The sequence below is a fragment of the Anarhichas minor genome, unplaced genomic scaffold (genome assembly GCF_050575085.1).
Source record: "Anarhichas minor isolate MPS153535 unplaced genomic scaffold, ASM5057508v1 ptg000011l, whole genome shotgun sequence".
Classification (NCBI taxonomy): domain Eukaryota; kingdom Metazoa; phylum Chordata; class Actinopteri; order Perciformes; family Anarhichadidae; genus Anarhichas; species Anarhichas minor.
Genome location: NW_027466457.1, coordinates 5,706,482 through 5,728,900, shown reverse-complemented (window position 1 = coordinate 5,728,900; position 22,419 = coordinate 5,706,482). Strand labels below are relative to the sequence as shown.

Here is a 22,419-nt window from a genome sequence, read left to right as displayed (position 1 = left end):
CAGGGTTCACGCTTTCTGATGAGTTCCAAAATGATTTTTACACAAGCCATTGAGCAATGTCACTGCGTAATGTTAAAACTGTTTGTTTTCATGGTTTATCCTAAAAGATGTATTTATGTTTATTCTGCAAAATGAAAAGCGACAACATTCCACCAAAACATATTATCCCGTAAAATGTTAGAAGGAGACAAGATAAAATACCTTCTCGTCTTCCTCTTCGTCGTCACCCATGCTCGTGTTCACCTAAGAGAAAATAAAGGGTAGAGGGTGATTTCAAACGAACGGGACATGTGGGCACTGGAGCATTTTTAACAAACACCTAGTAATGAAATTTTCTTTGAGTACATTCACCCCTATTGGGAGAGGCTTGTTTCCATAGAGACTGCATCACAGGGGTGACCTCACACAAAAGGAGAGGTGAAAGAGGGCCTTCCTCACAAGAGCACTGTCACACCAAAGCAATCTCATTTCTCCACAACATAAGCACACAGAAAAACAGAAAGAGAAAAAAAACACATTTAATTTGGATGCTGTTGCCTAGATCACTTTATATCAAGTCATCCCTGACCCCAATGTGTTGCACACTGTGACATTGCCTCGGAACAGAGCTGTGTCATTGCCGGCCAGAGGGTCACAGAGGGGTGGCAGTGTCTCAACACTGGATATGAGGGTGAGCCTGGACTTTAACATTGCCCAGGGACGGCATCTTTGCCAGCAGCCATAAACACAATCACCGGGCCGGGGATGTGGCTTTGGGGAGGGTGTGTGAGCAGGCCAGGCCCTCGGCTGGCCGGTGAGAAGGCTTACAACACAGTGAAATTGGGGGGCAGTCGGAAGTGTGAACAGCATTAACCTTCACAGACATGTGTAGGGCAAACATCATTTCCATAACAGTAGAAAGAGAGGAGATAGTGGCGTGTTGTGGAGAGAACTATAGTCCTGCATTTACAGATGTGACAATACTAAATCAACAGACTATAGGCAATACACACATTTACAGTGATTTGATTCCTACTGCTTGGTGTTTCATTGGGCCTCTTGAGAAAATGTAGAAACTAATTCAAGCAGCTATAAATGGGGAAAGCTGCTACAACTGGCTGTACTGTGAGGTGCATTTTATAGATCATCTCTTGTACTATACAGTCTACATGTAAGTGCAAGAGTTGTTAATTGACATTACTTTAAAACTGCAATCTGCCCACTGTGTGCCAAAAGGATTTCATTCCAACAGGGTTTGACCAGAGTTGACATGCATCTACAGCTGTGTATGGATGAGCTCTGGAGAGTTGGGAGTCCACGTCACTCACCGGGTCCTGGTTGGAGCTGTCCTTCCCTGTAGAGAGCTGGAAGTAGTGCCAGCCAATGAGCAGAAGCAGGAAGAGGGGCAGCATGAAGACTTCCCAGTGCCACACCGTCACAAGGAAGATCTGAGAAGACAGGACATGACAGTGGAACGCAAATCCCATCACACTGTAGCAGGGACCTAGCTTTCAAATCTCAGCAAGCCTGTTCCCAAAACAAAATATATAATGGATTTAACCACGTTCTAAATCTCATGAAAAGCACTACAGCCCGTAAAGCCTCTGAGATTTACAGCCGATGGCAAATAGATTTTACTCTTAGTGGTTTGAAAGTAACAGACATTCAGGGACAACTTTTAATATCTTGAAATCCTATTTATATACACCAATAACACTGTGCTGGCAGAGTGCCTTACTGCGGAACAGAAAGTATGACATGGATAGGCATGGTATGCTGTCTTTTAACTAGCACATCAAATCCTCTTAGATTCGGAAGCAGCGAGGCTCTCTGACGAGGCGCATATGGCAACTGGAGAAGCATTTGCAACATTTACCCCCTCCATGGCGATGATACTGAGAAAAGCCAAGACCCCTGGTAGAAATAAGATGGATCACACTGAATGAGTAATCCCTCATAATTCTGTAAAGGAGTGGTGCTAAGCACGTTGCACAACACCCACTGCATTTCACAGCAGAGCACTAATTGGACGGCTGCATTTAAACCCATTTAGTGACAGCCTAATTAGTCTGTCTCCAACTGAAATTATCAGGAATGTGCGAGGAGGATCACACCAGCCGGTTGACAGGGATGAAAAAAAAATGTCCCCCACAGTAAGTTGAATCTTAAAATCTATTAGAGTGTGATTATGTGCCAATACATCCAACATATGGTCCACTTATATTTGCCGCAGACATCTTTCACAATGTAAATTGTTCCTCATGCTTTATATACAACGTTTTCAATGCATCCTTTTGCAGAGTTACATTACTTCTACTTTCTTTTCTTTTTTTTTTTTTTTACAAAGTTTATTTCAAAACAGTAGAACCGCTAAGCTGAACCCACACGATGATAGCACTGTGCGGTCTAGGCTCCAAGTGCTTGAGGGTGCTTAGACTATGAACAATATGTTCGAGTTAAGCCCGAGACAGGATGTGAACCACTGGGGCCTTCAGGCCTCAATAGCAGGTCTGTAAACAGCAGACTGCTCCTGTCATAGCAACAGCACAGAGTCTGTGTATGGTGCTCTGGGGGCCGGTCTACCTACTGCCACACCAGGCCTAGGTTCAAACAGCCACCAGGGAAACGTGAACCGTGAGTAATGCAGACAACACTGTGGCCCAACTGCCCTAGGCGTCACCACTGTACTGCTTATTATCCCTCAATACAACCTGGGAGATAGTGGGTGAGTCAAAGCATAATGCAGAAACACAGCAGGATGACCAAGGTATAAATAAATGAATATTAGGAACAATATGTTATTCGTAGAGCTCATTTGAATTACGTATGCAGCAACTAACCAGAGCTTGTGGCGGACCAAAAAAAAGGTAAACAATGAATATGCATGATGTGCAGAGGTAGCTGCAGCACATCTCATCTCTGTTATGAATAACCTACGTCATGTGTTGTCACCTCAGTTCCCATGAGGCGACTCTAAAGCGACGCTTCTCTCACCCCAGAGGAATTCAGCTGGCTGGTGGACAGGTAGCTTGTCATATTCCCAGTATTCTCATAAAAAAGGAGAAAGAGAAGGGGGGGGAATGTGCCTGGAAACTGACATGAGCCCAGCAGGAATGTTGAACCTCCTTGCCCTCCCTGCAAAAGCTGCTACATTAACCACTAAAGTCTAATTGCTTGGTCTCTGTCTTCCTGTGCAAGTCAACAGAGGGAGCCAATTCATTTCCGCCCAGGGAGCCGGCAGAGAGAATCTGTCACAGGTATTCATAATCGCCCACTAATGCAAATTTCTGCTCACCGCGTTCTGGCTCAGTGGACAAGATAAAAGCCTACAGAAATACAATGCCTAGTGTCTAAACTGAGTGCTTAAATTAGGGTATAAACCAAAACTGTCAGAAATATCTTCTCAATTCCTCCCTCATGGTATGTCAGCCCATGTGTTCAGAATTTACATGCTTTTTTTTTTTTTTTGAACACTAATAAAAACGATGGAGAGAAACATCTGGGAAAAGCTCTCGGATTCCTTCACTCAGGTGCACAGACTGAGACTTTGCCGTCAGACATCCCGCAGTAATGAGCAGAGGCAGGACTAAACCTTTCCCTTGTCTCCCCACATTCTCCAGAGTTTCTGTGAAACGGAGACAGAACTAATTCCCCACTAAGTGGTTTATGTTTTATTAGCAAGCAGCTGAGTGATTAAAGGACATGTTGGACAAAGTGCAACCTCTCAGGCGTAAGTGTAAATTCATATAAAAAACGAATCCACATTTTAATTGCCATCAAAGAGGCTCCATTTCAGTCTTAAGGGCCTGACTGCGTATTTTTTTCGTCCGTCAACAAATTACGCATGACAAGTAAAACCTTGAACTTTATAAACACGACAATGCTAACATGCTGCGGTATGAGTGGTGAAAAAGAATAATTATTTAACCAAAAAGGCCATAAAGCAACAAACAAAAGCAAGGGAGGTAATAATTAATGACACACCTGAGCATTTAGGTTTACACACAGCAGAATTGGATAACAAACGACTTGTAATTGAACAAGTGTTAGTATGTATGTCTGGGAGAAGTGTCTCTAATGTAGGAAAACTCCCTTGACAAACACCATTTAGCTGAAAAATGTCTGTATGATTATGCACAGGGTGCCTAGGGAGGGAAAAAAAGAATGAATTCATAAAACTATTAGCACACGGTGGAGTAGATGATGGAGATGCACTCTCCTTAGCCACCTGTAAGCGCTTGGAGAAGGGGGCAACCCTGGGCAGAGCAATTCTGCCAGCAGGGTTAAGAACAGCCTGACAGATTTGTTTTATAGTGCCATTAATATGATTCCTCTAAATGCATTCTGCGCCTTCTCATGCAGATCCCCTGGCCAGCAGAATCCAGTACCTAATAATAAAGCACTCAGCGATTAAAAGTGTGAATAAAATAACTTAAAGCTGAGCAGGCATGGCAGCTCCCACCACCCACACTCTCCCAGGAGAGGGAGAAGAGATCGCAGCAGGAACAAAGGGACAAAGACACCCTCTACAAGAGTTTCTACCATCCTGTAAATTGATTAACAGTGGAGGGGGTTGCCCAGTCTACCAACCCAAACTACTGACTGGCAGACGTACCACCAGACTGCAAGGCTGCCAAATGCTCTCCTTATACACTACAGCAGATAACGGGTTATAAATATAGGCGTCACATCAGTGTATTACACACATAATACTGTTGAAAAGACAATTCAGTGTAATGTCACAGCATGAGGCCACACAATATCATTACGAAAACAGCCAACTAAAAACAACCGTTTGTTTAACGTGGTACATTCCAAAATACCCTTATTCTTAAGACTACGCACTATCCAAAAGCACGGAAGATTTAATCGTGGCTGTGTCTTCATTACTCTCTTCAGTTCCACTCCACTTGGAAAGCTAAACAAAGCGAGGAGAGCGCCAGCCAGCATTATGAGGGTCAGTCATGGGGGCTGTGGCCGGATGCCAGATTACGTGAACATATACTGAAAGAGTTTAACAAGACTGACTAACAGGCTGCAGGGTTTGTGTACGTATGTGTATGGTTGTTTCTGCATTTTTTGTGTGTATGTAATGGACAGAGAAAAGCGAATATCTGTGTGTGTGTGTGTGTGTGACAATGTGCAAATATGATATATAGAATGTATTACAATGATTGTTATTTAAAAAAACAAATAAATAGGAACCTCTAAAAAACCTTGAATAGTCTTTACTCTGATAGAGATGGGGTTTTTTCTGGGTGAAATCAAGGGCAGTACAATTAATCTGCATTACTTCCTCAATTAAAATACAAAAAAAGAGATTAATAATGAATCAAAGGCACAAGTAGCAGCTCAGCTCACGCAGGTCTTTTTCTTTTCCAGCCCAGCTGAAACAGAGTCTGGCTGAGGGCTTATGTTGGGGACAGGAGCGGCAGGCTTTAAAGTAGCTGTAAACGCAGAGCAATGAGACATGTAATTTGTGTTGAGCTCGGGCCAGTGTGGGGACAGGCTTTCAGGGGGTGTCGGAGGCAGAGGAAGCACAGATAAGATTTCTCTTCGGGGCAGGTAGAGTGTGTGGGCAGCCATGGTGCTCTGAGCTAACGCTGAATAAATATTTCACATACGCTCAGCTCAAGTCTTATCGACTGGGGAGAGAGAGAGATAGAGAGGAAGAGAGAGAAAGAGAGGCTCCATATGAGTAAGAGCAATACAATGGGGAATCTCGTGTCCCTCTTCAGCGGGGTGAAATCCGCTCCAACAGTCCTGGAGAGGATTACATTTCACAATTCAGTTTTTATATAAAATATGGTATCATATAACATTTATATTTACTGTAATACATTTTGCTCAATAAAAGCTGAACAAAAAACAAAAACATATTTTAGTAATAACACCATAGTTAAATAGCAAACTATTCCTTATCCTAAAAATAAATTGTAAAAATAAACGTGTTATATAGGCTAGTCTATTTTCCCTTGATTCAATGTTCACTATATTTTTTACAATTTGAAAACAAAAGGCAAGCTAATGATAAACAAATGCCGGTTTATGAGGACGCGTGCACGGTGCAGTGCAAACGTGATAGCAGCTCTTTATCAAAGCACTGAGGAAGAGCAGCCGTGCGAGGTGAAGCATTAGCGCTTGCTCACAGGGCCAGCTCCGGCCGTTGTCTCCCCCCCCTGTCTGACACATGCCAGGGCCAGAGTAGCGCCGGTGCGAGGCTGGAGCAGGGCAGTCGGCGGGGGCCCCGTGGTGCCTGTCAGTGGTGGCTACGCTGACCCTGCACTCCAGCACTGGCCACTAGTGTTTAATCCGTGTCGGGAGCGTTAACACTGAGCGACCTCCTGGGTGACAGATCTGCCATGCGAGCCGTTTCCCCCTGAGGAGGTGGGGAGGGAGTGGCATTGACTCTCGCTCCCTGTCAGCTCGGCTCACGCGCACGTTAACGCGTCGGGGCCAAGACCGGCCCCGAAACACCCACACTCAGGGGCGGACAGGTCACCGCCTCAGCTGCCTGGGGAGAAGTGTCCTCTGTGACCAGGAAGGTGGCGAGTATGCTAAAGGCAGTCATTATTATATGGCACACACAATGGGGTTAAACACAAAGCATACATAAAGATTGCGTAATAGAAAGCTAAGTACAAGCGATGCACAGAAAATACCTGTTGTATTCAGTATGCAGCCAGCTATTATAAATCTGAGCACTACTTGTTTGTACTGTCTGATAATACAAAATAATAATGAAGAATTTGGTCAGTTTGAATTGAATCAAATGTGTTCTCAAAACTGAAATGCATGTTTTAAAACATATGAAAATAGAAACTATTTCACAGCTCTAATGAAGTGAATATGAACAGAGAAAGCTTATTAAACCCACTAATAAGGGGACATGCTTCAAGGTTACACGCTGCATTCAGCCAGAGCTGTCAACTGACACATAGCCAGGGCAGCTAAATAATAACACTGTTAAATCGGGAGGCACTGCTGAGCAGTTTGCAAGTAGTCATAGCCTATCATTTAATAATTAATAGATCTCAGACTCAAAAGCGTGAATACACACCATCGCCATCACTGTCATCTTTTCTCGACTAGACACATTCCCACTACACAGTCTGTGAGAACTCCCACAGCCGTGGAGAAGGAGAGCATAACCCCATGAGACTGAAGAAACCCATTCCTGAAGGGCCTCCAACTTTTTCAAACAGAGAGAAAACAGATGCAGAGCAGAAACAAGGAGACAACTCACAGGCGTGCACGGTCTTGCTGTTCTCACAAGCGCTCGGCCACACTGCAATGCAGTAAACCACAAACAGGCAGATCCTAGACTCACAGAGCATCTCACTTTCAGGGACAGCGTTAACAAGAACAATTACCAAAAGTCTGATTACGGCTTTGATCTTAGCCAGGCTGGTGTTCTGGTTAGCGGCCCCGACTGCTGTGGCTCTACACAGGTGGTCTCCTGGGACCTCTGGAGCCAGATCTGACCCGGTCCTGCCCTCATCTGGGGGAGACGATGATTCTATCAAAACCCCCAAAAAAAGTCCCCGTTGCAGCTGCCAAGTGTGTTTACAGCTGCATCGCATCAAACATTCATCAAATGCCATCTTTACAGTGTGTGATGTGAAGCAATCAGCATTTCACAGGCTGTCAAATGATGTCTAAAGCGGTTGCTACCTGGCAATGACAGAAAGAAAACGGTTCAAATACTCACATAAGGTGTACAGGTTTCTTTCTAGTCTAACTCCTGACAGATGAGGTACCTCATATGTTAAAATATTAATTCTACTTAAATACTTAAAGCGATCTAATGACAGCAAAGCTCAAAATCAGCTTTCAAATGTAAATTATCCTTTTTCTTTCATCCATTTCATCTAAATCAAAATTGTTCTCAACTTTAAACTTCTGAAACAGATTAATTTGGCTGTCTAATACGCGCTCCTTTAGCTTCTCTTTTTTTCTTCTTTTTTGGTGTGGACGAAACTTGTGCTTCTTGGTGTAATGCACAGAGTGGAGGATTTCACTCCCAAGTTGTTCCCACGAATGTTGAGCAAAGTAACCGATCTCCTCAGTGCCTCCGTTCAGGTTTCCAGCAGTGCTGTAGCTCCATCTACAGGTCCTGTTCTTGTGTGCAGCGAAGAACTCTGGGTGACCCCTCTGCAGTCACTGCTGATGTATAGCACATTCATCTCGCTCGGTCTTAGTGAAAAGCACATCTAAAGGCCGTTATTTTATGAAGAGTTTTAGCTGTCACATTTCTTCTCTCTCAGAAAAGGAACATGCTGTTGTCAAACTTATGAAAAGTGCAGATCCTAGGCTCATTATTGTAGCATAAACAAGAGGGGGGGAAAAAATCCAAATTTCTTGTTTGTATTTCCGTTCACTGATGAAAATGTTTATGAGGATTTGCCAGAACTTTGTTTAAATGAGTAAGAGATGTCTTTCTTTTCTTGTTTCTTTTTTTTTGTTACATTACCCAATTAGAGAGATTCTGTTTTAAAACTGCGACACATTGGTGGGAAAACGAAGGCGATTTCAAACAGTATGGACACTCAAAACAAGTAACCTCCTGCACTCGCAAACAGTGACACTACTGCAAGTATTTCCATTCCTCACACGATAGCACGGAAACTAAATAAACAATCAATCTGTAAATGTAGACGTTCCTGAATCTGCAGCTTTCTGCCACTCATGAGAGAAAAGTTGTCTTGATTTCAACAAAGAAGACTATTCCCCCCCCCCCCCCAAAAAAAGAACTTCACATTCCCATTCACTTAGTTAACATGAACCAGAGCAGTGATCCCTCATGCAAAATTTGAATACCACCAACAACCACCTCATAATGCATACAAGAATCTACATAAACAGGATACAAATGTAGACTGCATGCTGTGTGGAGGAGGTCAGAGAATTGGCCTGTGGGACTGAGTGATATAATGGCTGAGTATTCCTGGTAAAGCACTACGCGAGCATCCCGCAGTCCCAGTAGAAACCACAGCAGCGGTAATGCATTACAGGATGTATATGGTGTAAAAGGGTACCGGTCTGCCTGCTTGATAAATAATGTATTGTAATGTATATTAAAGCTAGACCCACCACTGCAGCGTTTCCTACCAGCAGACCCTGAGAAGCCCTGCGCTGCCTGCCGCTGTGGAAAAGAGCAGACACTAGTGGGATAATTATGCACATCTGAGATGCAAGCAGAGGCCATCTGTCAATGTCTGAATCAGTTACCTTATTACCACTGCCTAAAGATATAAAGATAGGAGTGGGAGCTGCTTTCATTAAGGCACATGGTGGCATGCTGCTTTAGACAGCTCCCAACACTAACTTAATTGCAAATGATGACTTGGAGGAGGAGGAGGAGGAGGAGGAGGAGGAGGAGGAGTGGCTGCACAGTAGCTACTCTTGGAGTGGGCAGAGGCACTTGTGTGGATGGCGGCATGGGACTAGGCGTGTAATGACAGTCGGTCAAGACCTTGTCGTTGCTCTCACTGAAAGAAGTTCTGAATTTGTTTCTCCCGGTTACTATCAATTGCGTTTAATATTTACATGTGATTTGCATGTTTCCCTGTGCTTGTTACTTGATGAGAATATAACTTACTGCAAAAAAAAAAAAGAACTTTTCCCTCGCTGAACTCTCAGCATGCTGACGAGTGGGTGATGAAAACACCGTGGCAGATTCACTCGGTTTGGGCAATTCTCGCCATTACCCCTTTGACACTTATCATTTTTGAAGCACACCTAATCGCAGACAAAGGCGTACTCTGACTACACTGTTACTGTCTGCTTTTACAAATATCATGCGTTAGAGTTTTAAAAGAGCAATTGTTTCATTTTTTTAAAAAAGGACAAAGCAGCTACAGTCAATGTCACAAGAATTATCGTACTCACTGACGGGGAGCAGATGACACACAGCTGACAAAAATTAGATTGGGAAGCACCCCACTACAATAGCAATGATGATCCTGATGAAAGTAGTGAGCATGCGAGTCTTTTTTCCTTCATTCTAAGATCTCTATTTGTGTGCTGCACTCCTAAACAGCAGGTGGAGTAGAAGTGGAAATGAAAGATTAGAGTGTGCCACCACACACTCCCATCGCCTGCGGAGGATCTAATTATAGGTGGAGGAAGATGGTCCCATCCCGCTGACCTGTCACCTGTCAGCCTGCCTATCCTCCTGCTCTCCTGCCTCCAAGTCTCTCGCTATCTGCCTTTGGTAGACCGCACCCTTACTCGACTGTCTTCCTCTTTCTGTTCTCCAACTTTCTTTCCCAGATAGTAGCCTGCCTCCCACTCTACCCTTATACAATCGCCTGCATTGTTCTCCGTCTTCCTGTCTGTGTGCCTTGCTGTTCTAAGGGCTGTGATACATTGAGCCTGGCCATTGCCTGGGGGGATTTGCACCTCAGGATCAGTGAGAAGGGCTTACAGAATACACCAGGTATGAATTGCATGTCATTCTGAGACAGAGCAGACAGAAGAAAGGCGGTGAAAGGAGAGTTCTTCACACACCCTGTCTGTGACCGCTTCCTCACCCTGACACGGTGCTGGCAGGGCTTTCATGGCAAGTGTACACTCTTAATCATGACATTACATGTGCTGTACTGAGGGGGATTCACGGGGTGATTTAAGATTATTTAAGCTTAGGACCTTAGATCATATACCCTCATTAAAAACAGCTAAACAGAGACATTTAAACAAGGTTCAAATCTCGGAGGCAGACTGTCACTCCTCCACCCAAAGAAGCTGAGACTGTGATCCTCCTTACACCGTCCCCCGGGCTAGGAGGCTTTGCTAAGAAGTCAGATGTACAAACGCACAAACCCCACCCCTTCAAATGCACTCTAATGTCATCAGAACTGAAGGAAAGCCAAGTGGGGTTTGATTTAAAGGATAGAGCACATCCATCACATACGCATGGGATAGAAACAGAAGGCAGCCATTGTTTTTCATGGGAAAAAGACTAGCGAGAGAGAAAACGACTAAACCAAAGATTCTCCCCAACATCTAATTCACATCAAATGAAAGAGTTAAAATCTGGGCTGCAGTGAAATGGGACAAAACTTGTTCGCCCCAAGGCTTAAAGAGAGTTCATTAACGTGAGGCAATGACTTACCAGAAAGGCTATTAGACTCCGTTGCCTGCTCTCCCATTGAAAACAGCTTTTAATGTACTGTAACGTGTACAGAACTGCTGTGCTGATTTTTCGAACCCGACATATATTCCGGGCAAGAACCTAATGGGAAATAATTGGAACAAAACAACAGTTAGTATCATTTGATACTGGACATAATGTTTATGACTTTGCAATGAGGTTCAATGAGCTTTACAATCCCTTATTTGCTACTTGTGAAGTTAGATGTTTAAAGCCAATTAAACAAATGAGTTTGACTATGTCCGATCCAAACTGCGACCGTGTGTTGCTTTGTAGTGGATACTTTACTATTGGGATGTGAAGAGAACATACTGGCAAGCCTTTTTGTTCCATCTGCTAAATTCTGCTAAAAACATCAATAGAGATGACCTTTTTGGAGAACTTCAGGTTTTCCTCCGTTAATTTGGTCTCCTTTGGTTTGAAGGTTCTGATACCAGCTCTGACCTGGGACAAAAGAAGGAAGCAATAAACACTGCAGTTTAACACACTTCCCGCTATATGATATGAAATATAATAACCTTTCTAAAGGGGTTTGAACATATTTAGTTAGATCCTTACTTTGTTATAGATCACGTCCAGCACCAGTGTGATGGTTCCTTTTGATGCATTTCCCATGTCTTCTTTCTTCAAGAACAGGCATATCTCCTGCCCATTCTGAACCTTTTCGAAATTAAAAAATGTGTATTTTGTAAATCAGATATTAATATGTAAGACCAACTTAATCCTGTCACAGTAGTAATGTGGTGGCTGGTCATAAACAAACTTACTGTCAGTAATGGAATGGCCACTTTCCCTAAAAAGTCTGGGGCTTTTTCTCCATTTTCATCAAGGAGAGTCAACTGTATCACATCATGAATGTCCTTTATTGGGCTGTAACATGAGAGTTAAGAAACACTTTATTCATGTAAAATATACAACACAAAATAAGAAGGACGGTTTTTTTCCAGATGTCCTACTTACAACGTAAAGGCTTTGTTCCACTCCGGATTGAGGGTCTTGTAGATTGTGTGAGTTTGAAGTTTGCTGTTGCCGAGCTCCACAACACAAAAAGCGTTGCTTTTCCCTGCAAATGACAAAGAGCAGTTGTTATTTATTGTTTAATAAAAAAAAAAAAAAAAAGCCACGACCATGATGATAGAAAACAAAAGTGAGTAGTTCTAACAATTACCTTTGAGGTCTGTGGCAAGAACATCATTTGCCTTTACAACTTTGACCTGAAGGATGCCAACCTCCCCCACACACTTGTGTGAGTTCTTTAAGCTCTGGAAAAAAAATATATATATTAAAAACGTGTTATTCTAAACTCTTTTTATGAGCATGATTAATAAAAGTACCACATCAAATTGCACTCTAAACAGAATTAGATTAATGTCAATGAACCACCAGCACTCGGGACTAGGATCGTATCCCAATATGTCACAGAAAACTAAAAAATAAAACTAGAATAGAACTTACAAATTTCTCCAATACCACTTCTCTCTCATCAGGCTTCTCCAAGGCAGCTGTTTCGATGTCAGAGATGGAGACTCCCCAGCAGGGTCTAAGGGTGACCAGAAACACCAGCTTGCCCTTTCCTGGGTCCAGCACATGAGTGTAGAGCTGCCTCTCATTAAGTGGAAGTCTCAATAGGTCAATCTCAAACCTGAGACACAAAAGGAAAATAGTTCCATTGAAACACACGAGGCAAACTGGTTCTGTGGAGGAGCAAATGTAAGCAAAACTTGCACTTCCCACCAGGAAATACTCACATCCCCCATGATTCCTCACTCTTCCTCCCTCTCTTGCAGTACACCTCCACCTGCAGAGGTTCCTGGTTATCTTCAAACTGATTGAAGTCAAACTGCTCTCTCCACTGTGGATTGGCCTGAACGCAAATGTTCTGAGGGCAGTTAAGACACAGATTCAGCACATACAGTAACATGGAAACACATATACACTTTGACACAACATCAGGTTTAATGCATTATCAGACTGAGCAGCTCCTGCATGACAGGTGAATTAAGTCTTCATTCAGTCCAGACAGAAAAAGGCAGGAGAGGAGAAGGAGAGGTGTGTTGTGTGTATGCGCCTCTATTTGTGTGTGCTTGTATGTGTACACCTCAGTCGCCACTCTGGGATTGTAAACACTGACAGCTTCCAATTAGAATCAGCTTTGTCCAACAAACAAACAAGCAGAGAGGAAAGCAGAGAGGTTTACAAAGAAATGACACGACAACACAAGACAAGTGCACCATAGAATCATCAGGGGGGAGGCCAACAAGTACAGGTAGATGAACAGGGCATGCTGGGTATGCAAATGAAGGCAATGAAGCCCAGCACCCGAGGCACAGGGAGAAGTGAGTGGCAGCCTTGCCCAGTCTAATGAGCTGCCTCTGCCATGGCCCAGTGAGCCAAGGTGGAGGTGAGTCACTGACAGGCACCTGCTGAGCGAGAGAAGCGGGGAAGTAAGAGATAGGTGCAGGGAAGAAAGACGTGAAGTATAAAGAGCAGACATTAAAAAGACACGGGAGCATGAGAAAAAGGAGTGTAGGAGAAGTAGGAAAAGAGAAAGACTTAAGAAACAAATCCAACCTTGCTCTTGTACTTCTGATCACCGAGGCGAAAGCGGATGTAAATGTCCCCGTCGCCATGCTGAGGCAGGTCCTGTCCCTCCACCAAGGTGATACCAAGCACCCCAGTCCACATCTGGTTCTTCAGCTGATTTCTCTGCATCTCAGCCTGTCGCGGGGATACTGCGGCCTGGTTCTGCTGCAGGCCAAAGGGTACACAGAGAGTAGAAGTTTTTGTTTTTTTAAAGCTCAATGTGTGTGCAAGCTCTGCGCTCTCCCCTAGGTTTACTTGCTCCTGCCTCAGCCTGGCACCTCATCATGTTCACAGAGTGTATGAAAGTAGGACAAAAGGTCCACACTATACAGCACATCTCTGTTGGAGCACATTACCACATCTCTACTGACAGGTAAGCCACACCATGGCGGCTCCTGGAGAGCAAGGAAGAGAGGAACGTCAGCGAGCAGCCAGATGTCCCTGGCTGTGACAGTCCCACTCATCACTGGCTCCCAGACTGAGTGTGGGGAGGCAGGACACTTGGCATACTGCACAAGAGACAGCAGGCAGCAGTGAGTAATGATGCAAACCGCACAGCTCTCTCATCAGCAAATTATGCATACATGCAGTATGTATGGCCAGCATCACAGTTTACTGCGTGTTGGCAAATTCATCCAATATTTATCTAACCGGGAAAATAACAAATCGTTTCAACTAAATCTGTCGTGAATCTACAAAACTAAAAGAAGATGTTGGGCATTTGAGGATTTTTTTTGGAAATCAAGGACAAGCCCAGCAAACAATCCACTTCTCCTGCCGTGTGTCACAGAGGGAGTGAGAGAGAGAGGCCTTGATATGTTTCCATGTTAGAGTTCCCGTGAGGCCATGCGGTGATAGGCCAGGGCTGTAAAAACAAACAGCAGAGAGGTTGTGTCGGGCTGACTGTAATTAAAGAGCAGGACCGTAATCTGCTCCAGCCTCTTTGATTGCCCAGCTCCTTCGACTGCCCCAGCGACGCCGCTTCAAACAGCCCCACTACAACTCCCCTGCCACTCCGGCCCCTCCTCCTCACTGCGGGGTCACAACCCACATTGCCACCCAATCCGGAGGGGATCAAAGCACATCTCAGGGACCTGAATTAACATGGAATACCACAGGCACAGCCCTATAAATATCAGCCCCCTTCAAAAGAAGAGGAACAGAGGGAGTGGAGGAGCGATATAAAACAGGCCTCAGCCAAGTCATCCCAAGTGTTTATCTTGGACACATTTCTATCTCAGCGGCCAATAAAACAATTCCACTTAACTGTAAGTGGCCCCTAAAGAGAATCTATTCCTGGTCCTAAAAGGGCTGTGCGATTGCTTCCATATGGTGGGACAGCATGGGGACAAGCACGATGAGCTCAGACCCAGGTCCATTTGGCGAGCACCTCAGCACTGTCCATCCACAGCTGTGATATTACATCCTAACATCTGGGTTATTGCCCGCTATGCCTGGGAATTATCAGCAGTGCCGATCTTAGGCATCCCACACTGGCAACATGCCTCGAACAGCAGAGCCCCCCCCCACACACACACACACACACACACACACACACACACACACTTCTCCCATACGCCCCCCTCCTGTTTGAAACACTATCACACAGCAGAGTTTTACTTAGGCACTTGCCATTCCCTGTCTCTGTGGTGGTAACACAGAGGGAGAAAACGATGTTCACAAAGAGGGGGAGTGGAGCTGTAAGAGCTGGGTATTCAGCACTTCCAGGATAGGTGTTAAATGCAATAAGATATTGTACATTTGTCAAAAATGAAATGGGAAAAAAAATGGCATTGTTACATTGTTAAATTAGCACTGTGATTTAGGCAGCCGAACATTGTGAAGAGTCCCATCACACATTTCTGTCTCCCTTTGAGTATCTTTAACCATCTGTAGTGGATAACCTACAATGTGGATGAAAATGGCTTCATTCCTTTGTCATCTAATTTCAAATTGAGATTGTCTTCTGGACCATCAAGAGACTGAACAGTGGCAGATGTAGTGACTACATAGGTGTGAATATAAACCCACTCGCTGCAGCGTGAGTCCCAAACAGCAACCGTCCTATTTCACTCTGAATCTAATTACAGCTGCAATATATTGAAAACCACTTGAGAGGATATGGAACTTTGTTTACTGCAAAACCAAATACTGCTTTATAAGATCCATCTAAAGGCTCTTTCACGACAACATATTCAATCAATATTATTATTTTGGTTTTGATCAGAATGTAATATTGTATCACTTTTTTTTTTTTCCCACAGCATATGATACCACTGAAAATAATATGCATTGCAAAAAAGGTTCACTATGAAACCACAAAAGAAATAGGCTGTGCTGAAACCAAGGTTACACACAAAAGCCTGAGTCCTGAGCGTACACCTCATTCTTTGTTGCTCCATAGTACAGTGAGCTACTGCCCCCTAGTGCTTTAGATCAGGGGAACCAGGAGCGCGGCCGTGCAAACTGTAACACTGGAAACAGGGTGGCATTCCGGATACGACTTGGAAATGATTAAAGTTCAAAAAGTAATGATATACAAATCCATACCTTATTCTTCCTTACTGGCCATCTCTATGGGAAAATAAAAACGCATGAATCAGTACAAACAATTCAGGTAATACTGGGGACAGAGAACTGCATCAACAAATACTGCCTTTATGAGAAACACTCTTACTGGGCTTCTTTTGATGGTGGCGTCTCTAAACATTAAGCAGACTTCCACAGCGATCACTCCCATGTCATCTTCTTTACTTTTTGGATCATCAAGCTGCAACTCCATTTCGTAGGTTCTGTGAAGAGACAGAAAGGACGCGAAGATTAAAAATGATGACCACTTATGGATATCCTTACAATGAGCTTATTCCTTATTAAAATAGAATATTAGGATAAATTCCTCACTTGTACAATTCAAGATTGTTCAGAACAATAGTGCTGGAGCCCATGAACTCATCAGTGGTCCGCTTTTTATTGTAGACCTGCAACAATATTACAAATATCATGAAGTAAATCAACAGAAATTGTATGCGCTGGTACAAGATCACTCTTGAATTGTTAGATGCACTTCTATCCAAACAAACAACGCCTACCCGAACGTCCACGGCGTGGTCTCTGTCTCGAAGAGGATGGGAGAAGGACTCGTTCCACCGTGGGTTCAGGGTTTTATAAACCACTTTGCTTTTATAGAACTGCTTTCCTTCAAGTTTGAACTTCACATAAGGATCACTGGTCCCTTAGAATTAAACACAAAAAAAATGGCAAATTAGCTCAGATAATGTTGTGTGACACAAGTGGTGATTACCTCAACCACAGTGCACACACACTGATTTACATACAAATATATGGCAACAGTGAATTATTGAAAGCAAACTATCTTTACTTCATGTGGAACATATTGTCACTTTAAAAATGTACACTGTATATGAACACACACACACACACCCTTCCCCCATAATCGTTGTGTGAGAGACTGAAATATGTGAGGAGGGGGTGCACCCCACACATGGCAAAAGCATAGGGATGTAACTGTTTAATTGTGAAAGAGTAGAAACACTCGCCAGCATGAGGCAACCAGAAACCAAAATCTAGAAGCAACCAGTGTTAATCTCCCAAGCCTGTTAAGAAAGTCTGTCTGCGAGTGGGGTGGGGGTATGGGACTTCTTTGTTTCTGCAATTGCATGCAGATTGGCCAAAAAATGAAAGCCAGTCCCATGCCTTCATTTGTATAGGGGAATAAAGGGGGTGCTTGAGAGAGCCTGCAGGGAGGCTTGAATCACATGACAAAGGCCCTGTGGGGATGGGCTGTCAGGCCTGTCAGCTCCCCACTCCAAATGAACATCTCGCAAAGGCAGGCAGGACCCACAGCAGCTCCACCCTGCCAGCCTGTGACAGGGAAACCTCCAGGCAACTTGACAGGAGGAGAATGTGGCAGCTAGCAAGGAGAAAAGCTCTGGCATGACTGAGAACGGTGACGATGGAAATTAATGGGAAAAAAAGGGGAGAACAAAAACCGAGGAGGGGGGGGCTGGTGGCGTGGGTCCTTTCAGAATATGTAATGACAGTGTATGCCACTGGTGAGCCTTTGGCACGGTGTTGATTGTTGGGCAAACAGTGGAGAGACAGGGGGCGTGTGGGGATTGCATCATCATGGTGCCATCTTGTCAGGGAAAGTAAGGTCTCAACTAGCAGGGAGGAGGGCACTGGGCTGGGAGGGTCCTCTGCCACCAAGCGGGGGAAACAACGTTAATCATTCTAAGAAGGAAGTCCTTTCACCGGGTGGCTGTACAGTGATATCCCAAAGCTATTCTTTTTTACATGATGTGACACTAATTATGCAAGTCTCAAAAATAGCCACTCTTACCGTTTTTAAGATCAACCATGAACACCTTCTAAAACACCTCACTCCTATCTAACAGACAACTTTAAAGGTTTCTGTCTAAACCTTACTTCACTCCGTTTTGCTCTAACCTGCACATGATGAATTTGCACATCATTATAGTCCAAAGCTAACCTCATTTTATTCAATTTAAAACAAAACAATGTGCACACTTATGTCTAATGTATATAGTATGCTATCCTATATTTAAAATGAATTCTTGTCATGTAGTTTGGTATATTTATAGTTTATTCTACTATATTCTGTATGATGTACATCTCTAGTGCTGCTATGTATATTCACTGTGTATTTACTGTTGTTGTGGATAACCTGCTACTGTAACACAACATTTCTTATTTTTGGATTAATAGAGTACATGTATCCATCTATGAATTTTCTCCTGTTGTCGTTCAGCTTCTGACCACCTGAGGTCACTGCTTTCCCAAAGTAAACTCTCCTGAGCCTCAGAGCGGTCAAGATTAGCTGATATTTGAAGATCACACTTTGTTTCTCCGTCTCTCTCTCACTGATCGAAATCACCGTACATGGATAATCAATTCCAAACAAATCATCCAGTTATTAAAATCAACTCAGTCATGTTAGAATCTGGACCATCTTTAAAAGTTCATTGATTCTATATCTGCATATGACTAACAATAATTGCAACCAAACAGCTACTTTAGTATAAATATATTAATACAATAAATTGCAAAAGTTGTTGTTCCGTGTACAGATCATGACACAACGTAATTATGCTTTAGCTCAGTGTGTCTTTTGTCATACTGGTCTGACTGCATACCTGTCTAGTGTTTTTGTTTTTCTACACACACACACACACACACACACACACACACACACACACACACACACACACACACACACACACACACACACACACACACACACACACACACACACACACACACACACACACACACACACACACACACACACACACACACACACACACACACACACACACACACACACACACACACACACACACACACAACCTGAGAAGTCATCCTCACAAGTTGCAACACGTGCGTTAACTGAACACAGTCCGTCTCCTTTATACACAATAACACATTTCCCATATACAACTGTCCGGTTGGCTCGTAAACACAAGATTAACGAGGTGTATGTACCAGCTGCGTTTCATCCAACGCTCCCCCCTTTAGCTGTAGCCACAAGCCAACCAACAAATAACTGCACAGCAAGTAAAAGAAACCTGATCTGGTATCTCTTGATCTGTAATGATCCACCCAACAGTTTGATGTTAGCTTGTAAAGGGTTAGTAAGTATCTTCTCAAGATCTAAGCGAGGCAGCTTCTTAGTAGGTTGAGATACACCAGGACTTATGGACCACCTGTAGGTTTTTGACCTACCGGAGCGCTTGTCCCGGATGACCAGGTTCTTTCCCTGCTTCAGGTTGATGTTCAGGAGGTATCTCTGACACGGGGCTGCTTGGACGTCAGGCCCTGGTGAGTGAACCTGCGTCGGAGAACAATTCACACTTATACACTTTCTTATACTCGAATGCTTGGCTCACTTCAAAGGGGCAGTCCAGTAATTACTCACAGGGTTGTCCAGAGGATCTTGATTTTCATCAAAGAAATCAAACGGCTCACTGGACATCTACACGGAAAAAATGATGTAAAGACATTTTATAAATCATGAGGATACAAACACTTAATAAAAGTAGTCGAGCTGAGATGTCTATAGTAGGTGTGTGTGTACAGCTTCAATCTTAATCAGAATCAGAATCAGCTTTATTGGCCATGTATGCGTACTCATGACTATGGAGAATGTATTTTAGGGAGACAACCAATGTTACTACAGAATGTACTGCCAACAGCAGTTAGGAAGTAAGATATTATCAGACCCTTTGAGTACTTTTAGTAGACCACTCCCTGCCCATTGTGTCTCTAACTAGTACTACAGGTTTTCAACTGGTATCTAAGAGGCATCTAGACAAAAGAGGACACAAAAGTCAGCTATACCCACTGGCTGTACAAAGTCAAATCCCATGTGGTCCCTTTACATTTAACACCAACCATCTGCGGAGGATGTAGCACCAGCAGACTGAATAGTTACTGTCACAACAGGTTTATAAAGGGTGTCTCTGTGTCAGTGCTACAGGGATAAAGTGTAATAAAAGTCTAAGCTTAGGTTTGGAAAAGGAATGTGGCATTCATGCCATTCGTCATATTAGAGGCTGAGTCCCGCTCTTATAACATAACAGCTGAAGTGGGTGAAAAACCAAACCACACTATTTGAAAGTGAAATAAAAGTGTGCCGCTATAACCACTGTGAGAATACATTACATGCTGTTGACTAGAGCACTAGAGCTTGCATACTTGTATCTAATTCCTATGAGATTATCACTTCCACGTACATTTCTAAAAGAGTAGGGGCTCTGAAGGTTAGTGTACATGCACAGGACTGGATTACCATTCGTTTGATTTATCACTGTAAAAAGGAAATCACAAGTTTGACATGACTGGATACAAATTTTAAACAGCAGTCTACATTACATGCAGACTTCATCTGAGATGTAATGTAAATACACTGGTAATATAACTGACCTCTGCCGTTTCTTCCAGGGCCTCCTCAGCCTGGGCTTGTTCCAGCAGAGCCTCTTCGGCAGTAAACTCTCTCGTGAAAAAGCGAGAGTAGAGTTCTCGGTCCTGTTCCTCCGAGTCCGTCGTCCAGGGCATGTTGACTCGCTCCTCGGTGGGACTGCCACCGGCAGAGTCCAAAGAGGTGCCGTCTGCACTCTCCGCAGGAGTACACAGGGTGTCTAACATCTGAGACGTAGCTGCGCGAGCATTTACTCGGATTGCTGGCGGAGTTCCCTTTTCAGACGATGACTTTCTAGGCTCAAATGATGTGGTCTTCTTGTCTGTGTACGGGTTAACTTGGTCGCCCATTGAGCTTGCTCTGGCTAATGATGCAGCGATAGCACCTGAACACACTCTGTCTACTGGGGCGTCTTCCCCAAAGAGACTCTGTCTCTTTACGTGGTCTGGTCTTGGTGAAGATGCGTGGGGAAAAACAGATCTTGGTGCAGCAATAGGGTCAAAACGAAATCTAGGTGCATACTCTTTGGGTCTTTTGTCTACTTGTGCATACAGACCTTCTTGAGTAAAGGCCACCTTGTTCTGCGAGCGTGAATTAAGCACACCATCAATTTCCTCGTAACTGCTTAATCCCACTGGTGCACTTATTCTATTCAAAGCAGCATTTGTGCGACCTGTGGGAAATCTGAGTCTATAGTCTGGGACTGAATCATTCGGTTTGTCTGTGTAAAGTGGTTCATCAGCGATGGAGCCACTCGCCACAGAATCAGTATCACTCCGACTAGGGGAGTTGCCGAAGAAGATGGCATCAGAGGGAGTGGGCGCCAAGTAGCTGTCTGAAGGAAATGATTCACCTGGAATAAACCGTAGGTCTGGTACAGAAATGCTGCGCCGATGGGCCAGCTTCCTGCCCTGCTTGGGGATGGCCTTCTTCCCCGGCTTCTTCAGGTTCACAAACTTAGTTTTCAGACGAAGGTTCTCCAAGAAGGTCTTTTTCTTGACTTCCATCTTGAATGATAACTTTCAGAAGAAAAAAAAAAAGAACAGTGAGATCAAGATCCCTTGTTTCATACAGGCCTAAGGAAAATGCAGCAAGGTGTCCTGTGAGCACTTAGTTAAAGTGATATTTGTCTGAACAGTCAAATGTATGTGTGACCACTGATTAAGGTGGTAAACACATCTTCAAAAATATATTTTCCTATTATGTCCTATGTTACATTTCCTGCCTTCCTCATTAAATAGCATTTGATAAAAGGCACTGTACGTGGTGTACAGTAGTTAAATAAGTAGCAATACAGGATTCGCCACTATACACAGACAATAGCAAAGACGTCTCTGTTGTTTGTCTGCCATCTGAATCTGTACTGAGGCCAATGTTCTGCCTTCACCTATTGTAATAAAACACAAACAATGCCTACGCAAAACTTCATTAACTCAGCTAAACCAAAAGTAGGTGGCAGGCTACATCAAATAGAATAATCCTGGAATAATCTTACCATTAGCGGGACAGGCAAATATCTGATCTCACAAACATTTCGGAATAAACTACTTCACCTAAATCATCCTACATGGCATTACCTCCTGGGTTATTCCAGTAGAATTCAGATAACGAAAGCACGATACTATACCTGTCAAGTCGACCTCGGCCTGACGAAGCCACACACTGAGTCAGTCTCCACCGAGAGGCAGCTGAACCATCCTAACTATGAAGTCAAAGAAAAGGTGTAGCACAACATGCAGTTTCC

At 43.7% G+C, this 22,419-nt stretch overlaps 1 protein-coding gene across 1 annotated transcript in view; it reads right to left on the bottom strand.

Moving 5' to 3' along the window:
* The window catches only part of mctp2a (multiple C2 domains, transmembrane 2a), a 30,024-nt gene extending 8,333 nt beyond the window's left edge, over positions 1 to 21,691 (bottom strand). The window contains exons 1-18 of the mRNA XM_076089892.1: positions 20,681 to 21,691; positions 19,674 to 19,730; positions 19,481 to 19,586; positions 16,807 to 16,949; positions 16,619 to 16,695; positions 16,395 to 16,509; positions 16,268 to 16,291; positions 13,706 to 13,882; positions 12,883 to 13,013; positions 12,590 to 12,776; positions 12,303 to 12,396; positions 12,095 to 12,197; positions 11,902 to 12,004; positions 11,693 to 11,794; positions 11,504 to 11,578; positions 11,096 to 11,215; positions 1,308 to 1,427; positions 202 to 243 (exon numbers count right to left, since the gene is read on the bottom strand). Coding sequence (XP_075946007.1) covers positions 202 to 243; positions 1,308 to 1,427; positions 11,096 to 11,215; positions 11,504 to 11,578; positions 11,693 to 11,794; positions 11,902 to 12,004; positions 12,095 to 12,197; positions 12,303 to 12,396; positions 12,590 to 12,776; positions 12,883 to 13,013; positions 13,706 to 13,882; positions 16,268 to 16,291; positions 16,395 to 16,509; positions 16,619 to 16,695; positions 16,807 to 16,949; positions 19,481 to 19,586; positions 19,674 to 19,730; positions 20,681 to 21,682 — 2,778 coding nt within the window. The 5' untranslated portion in view covers positions 21,683 to 21,691. The remainder of the gene's footprint in view (positions 1 to 201; positions 244 to 1,307; positions 1,428 to 11,095; positions 11,216 to 11,503; positions 11,579 to 11,692; positions 11,795 to 11,901; positions 12,005 to 12,094; positions 12,198 to 12,302; positions 12,397 to 12,589; positions 12,777 to 12,882; positions 13,014 to 13,705; positions 13,883 to 16,267; positions 16,292 to 16,394; positions 16,510 to 16,618; positions 16,696 to 16,806; positions 16,950 to 19,480; positions 19,587 to 19,673; positions 19,731 to 20,680) is intronic.
* Positions 21,692 to 22,419: the final 728 nt, after the last annotated feature.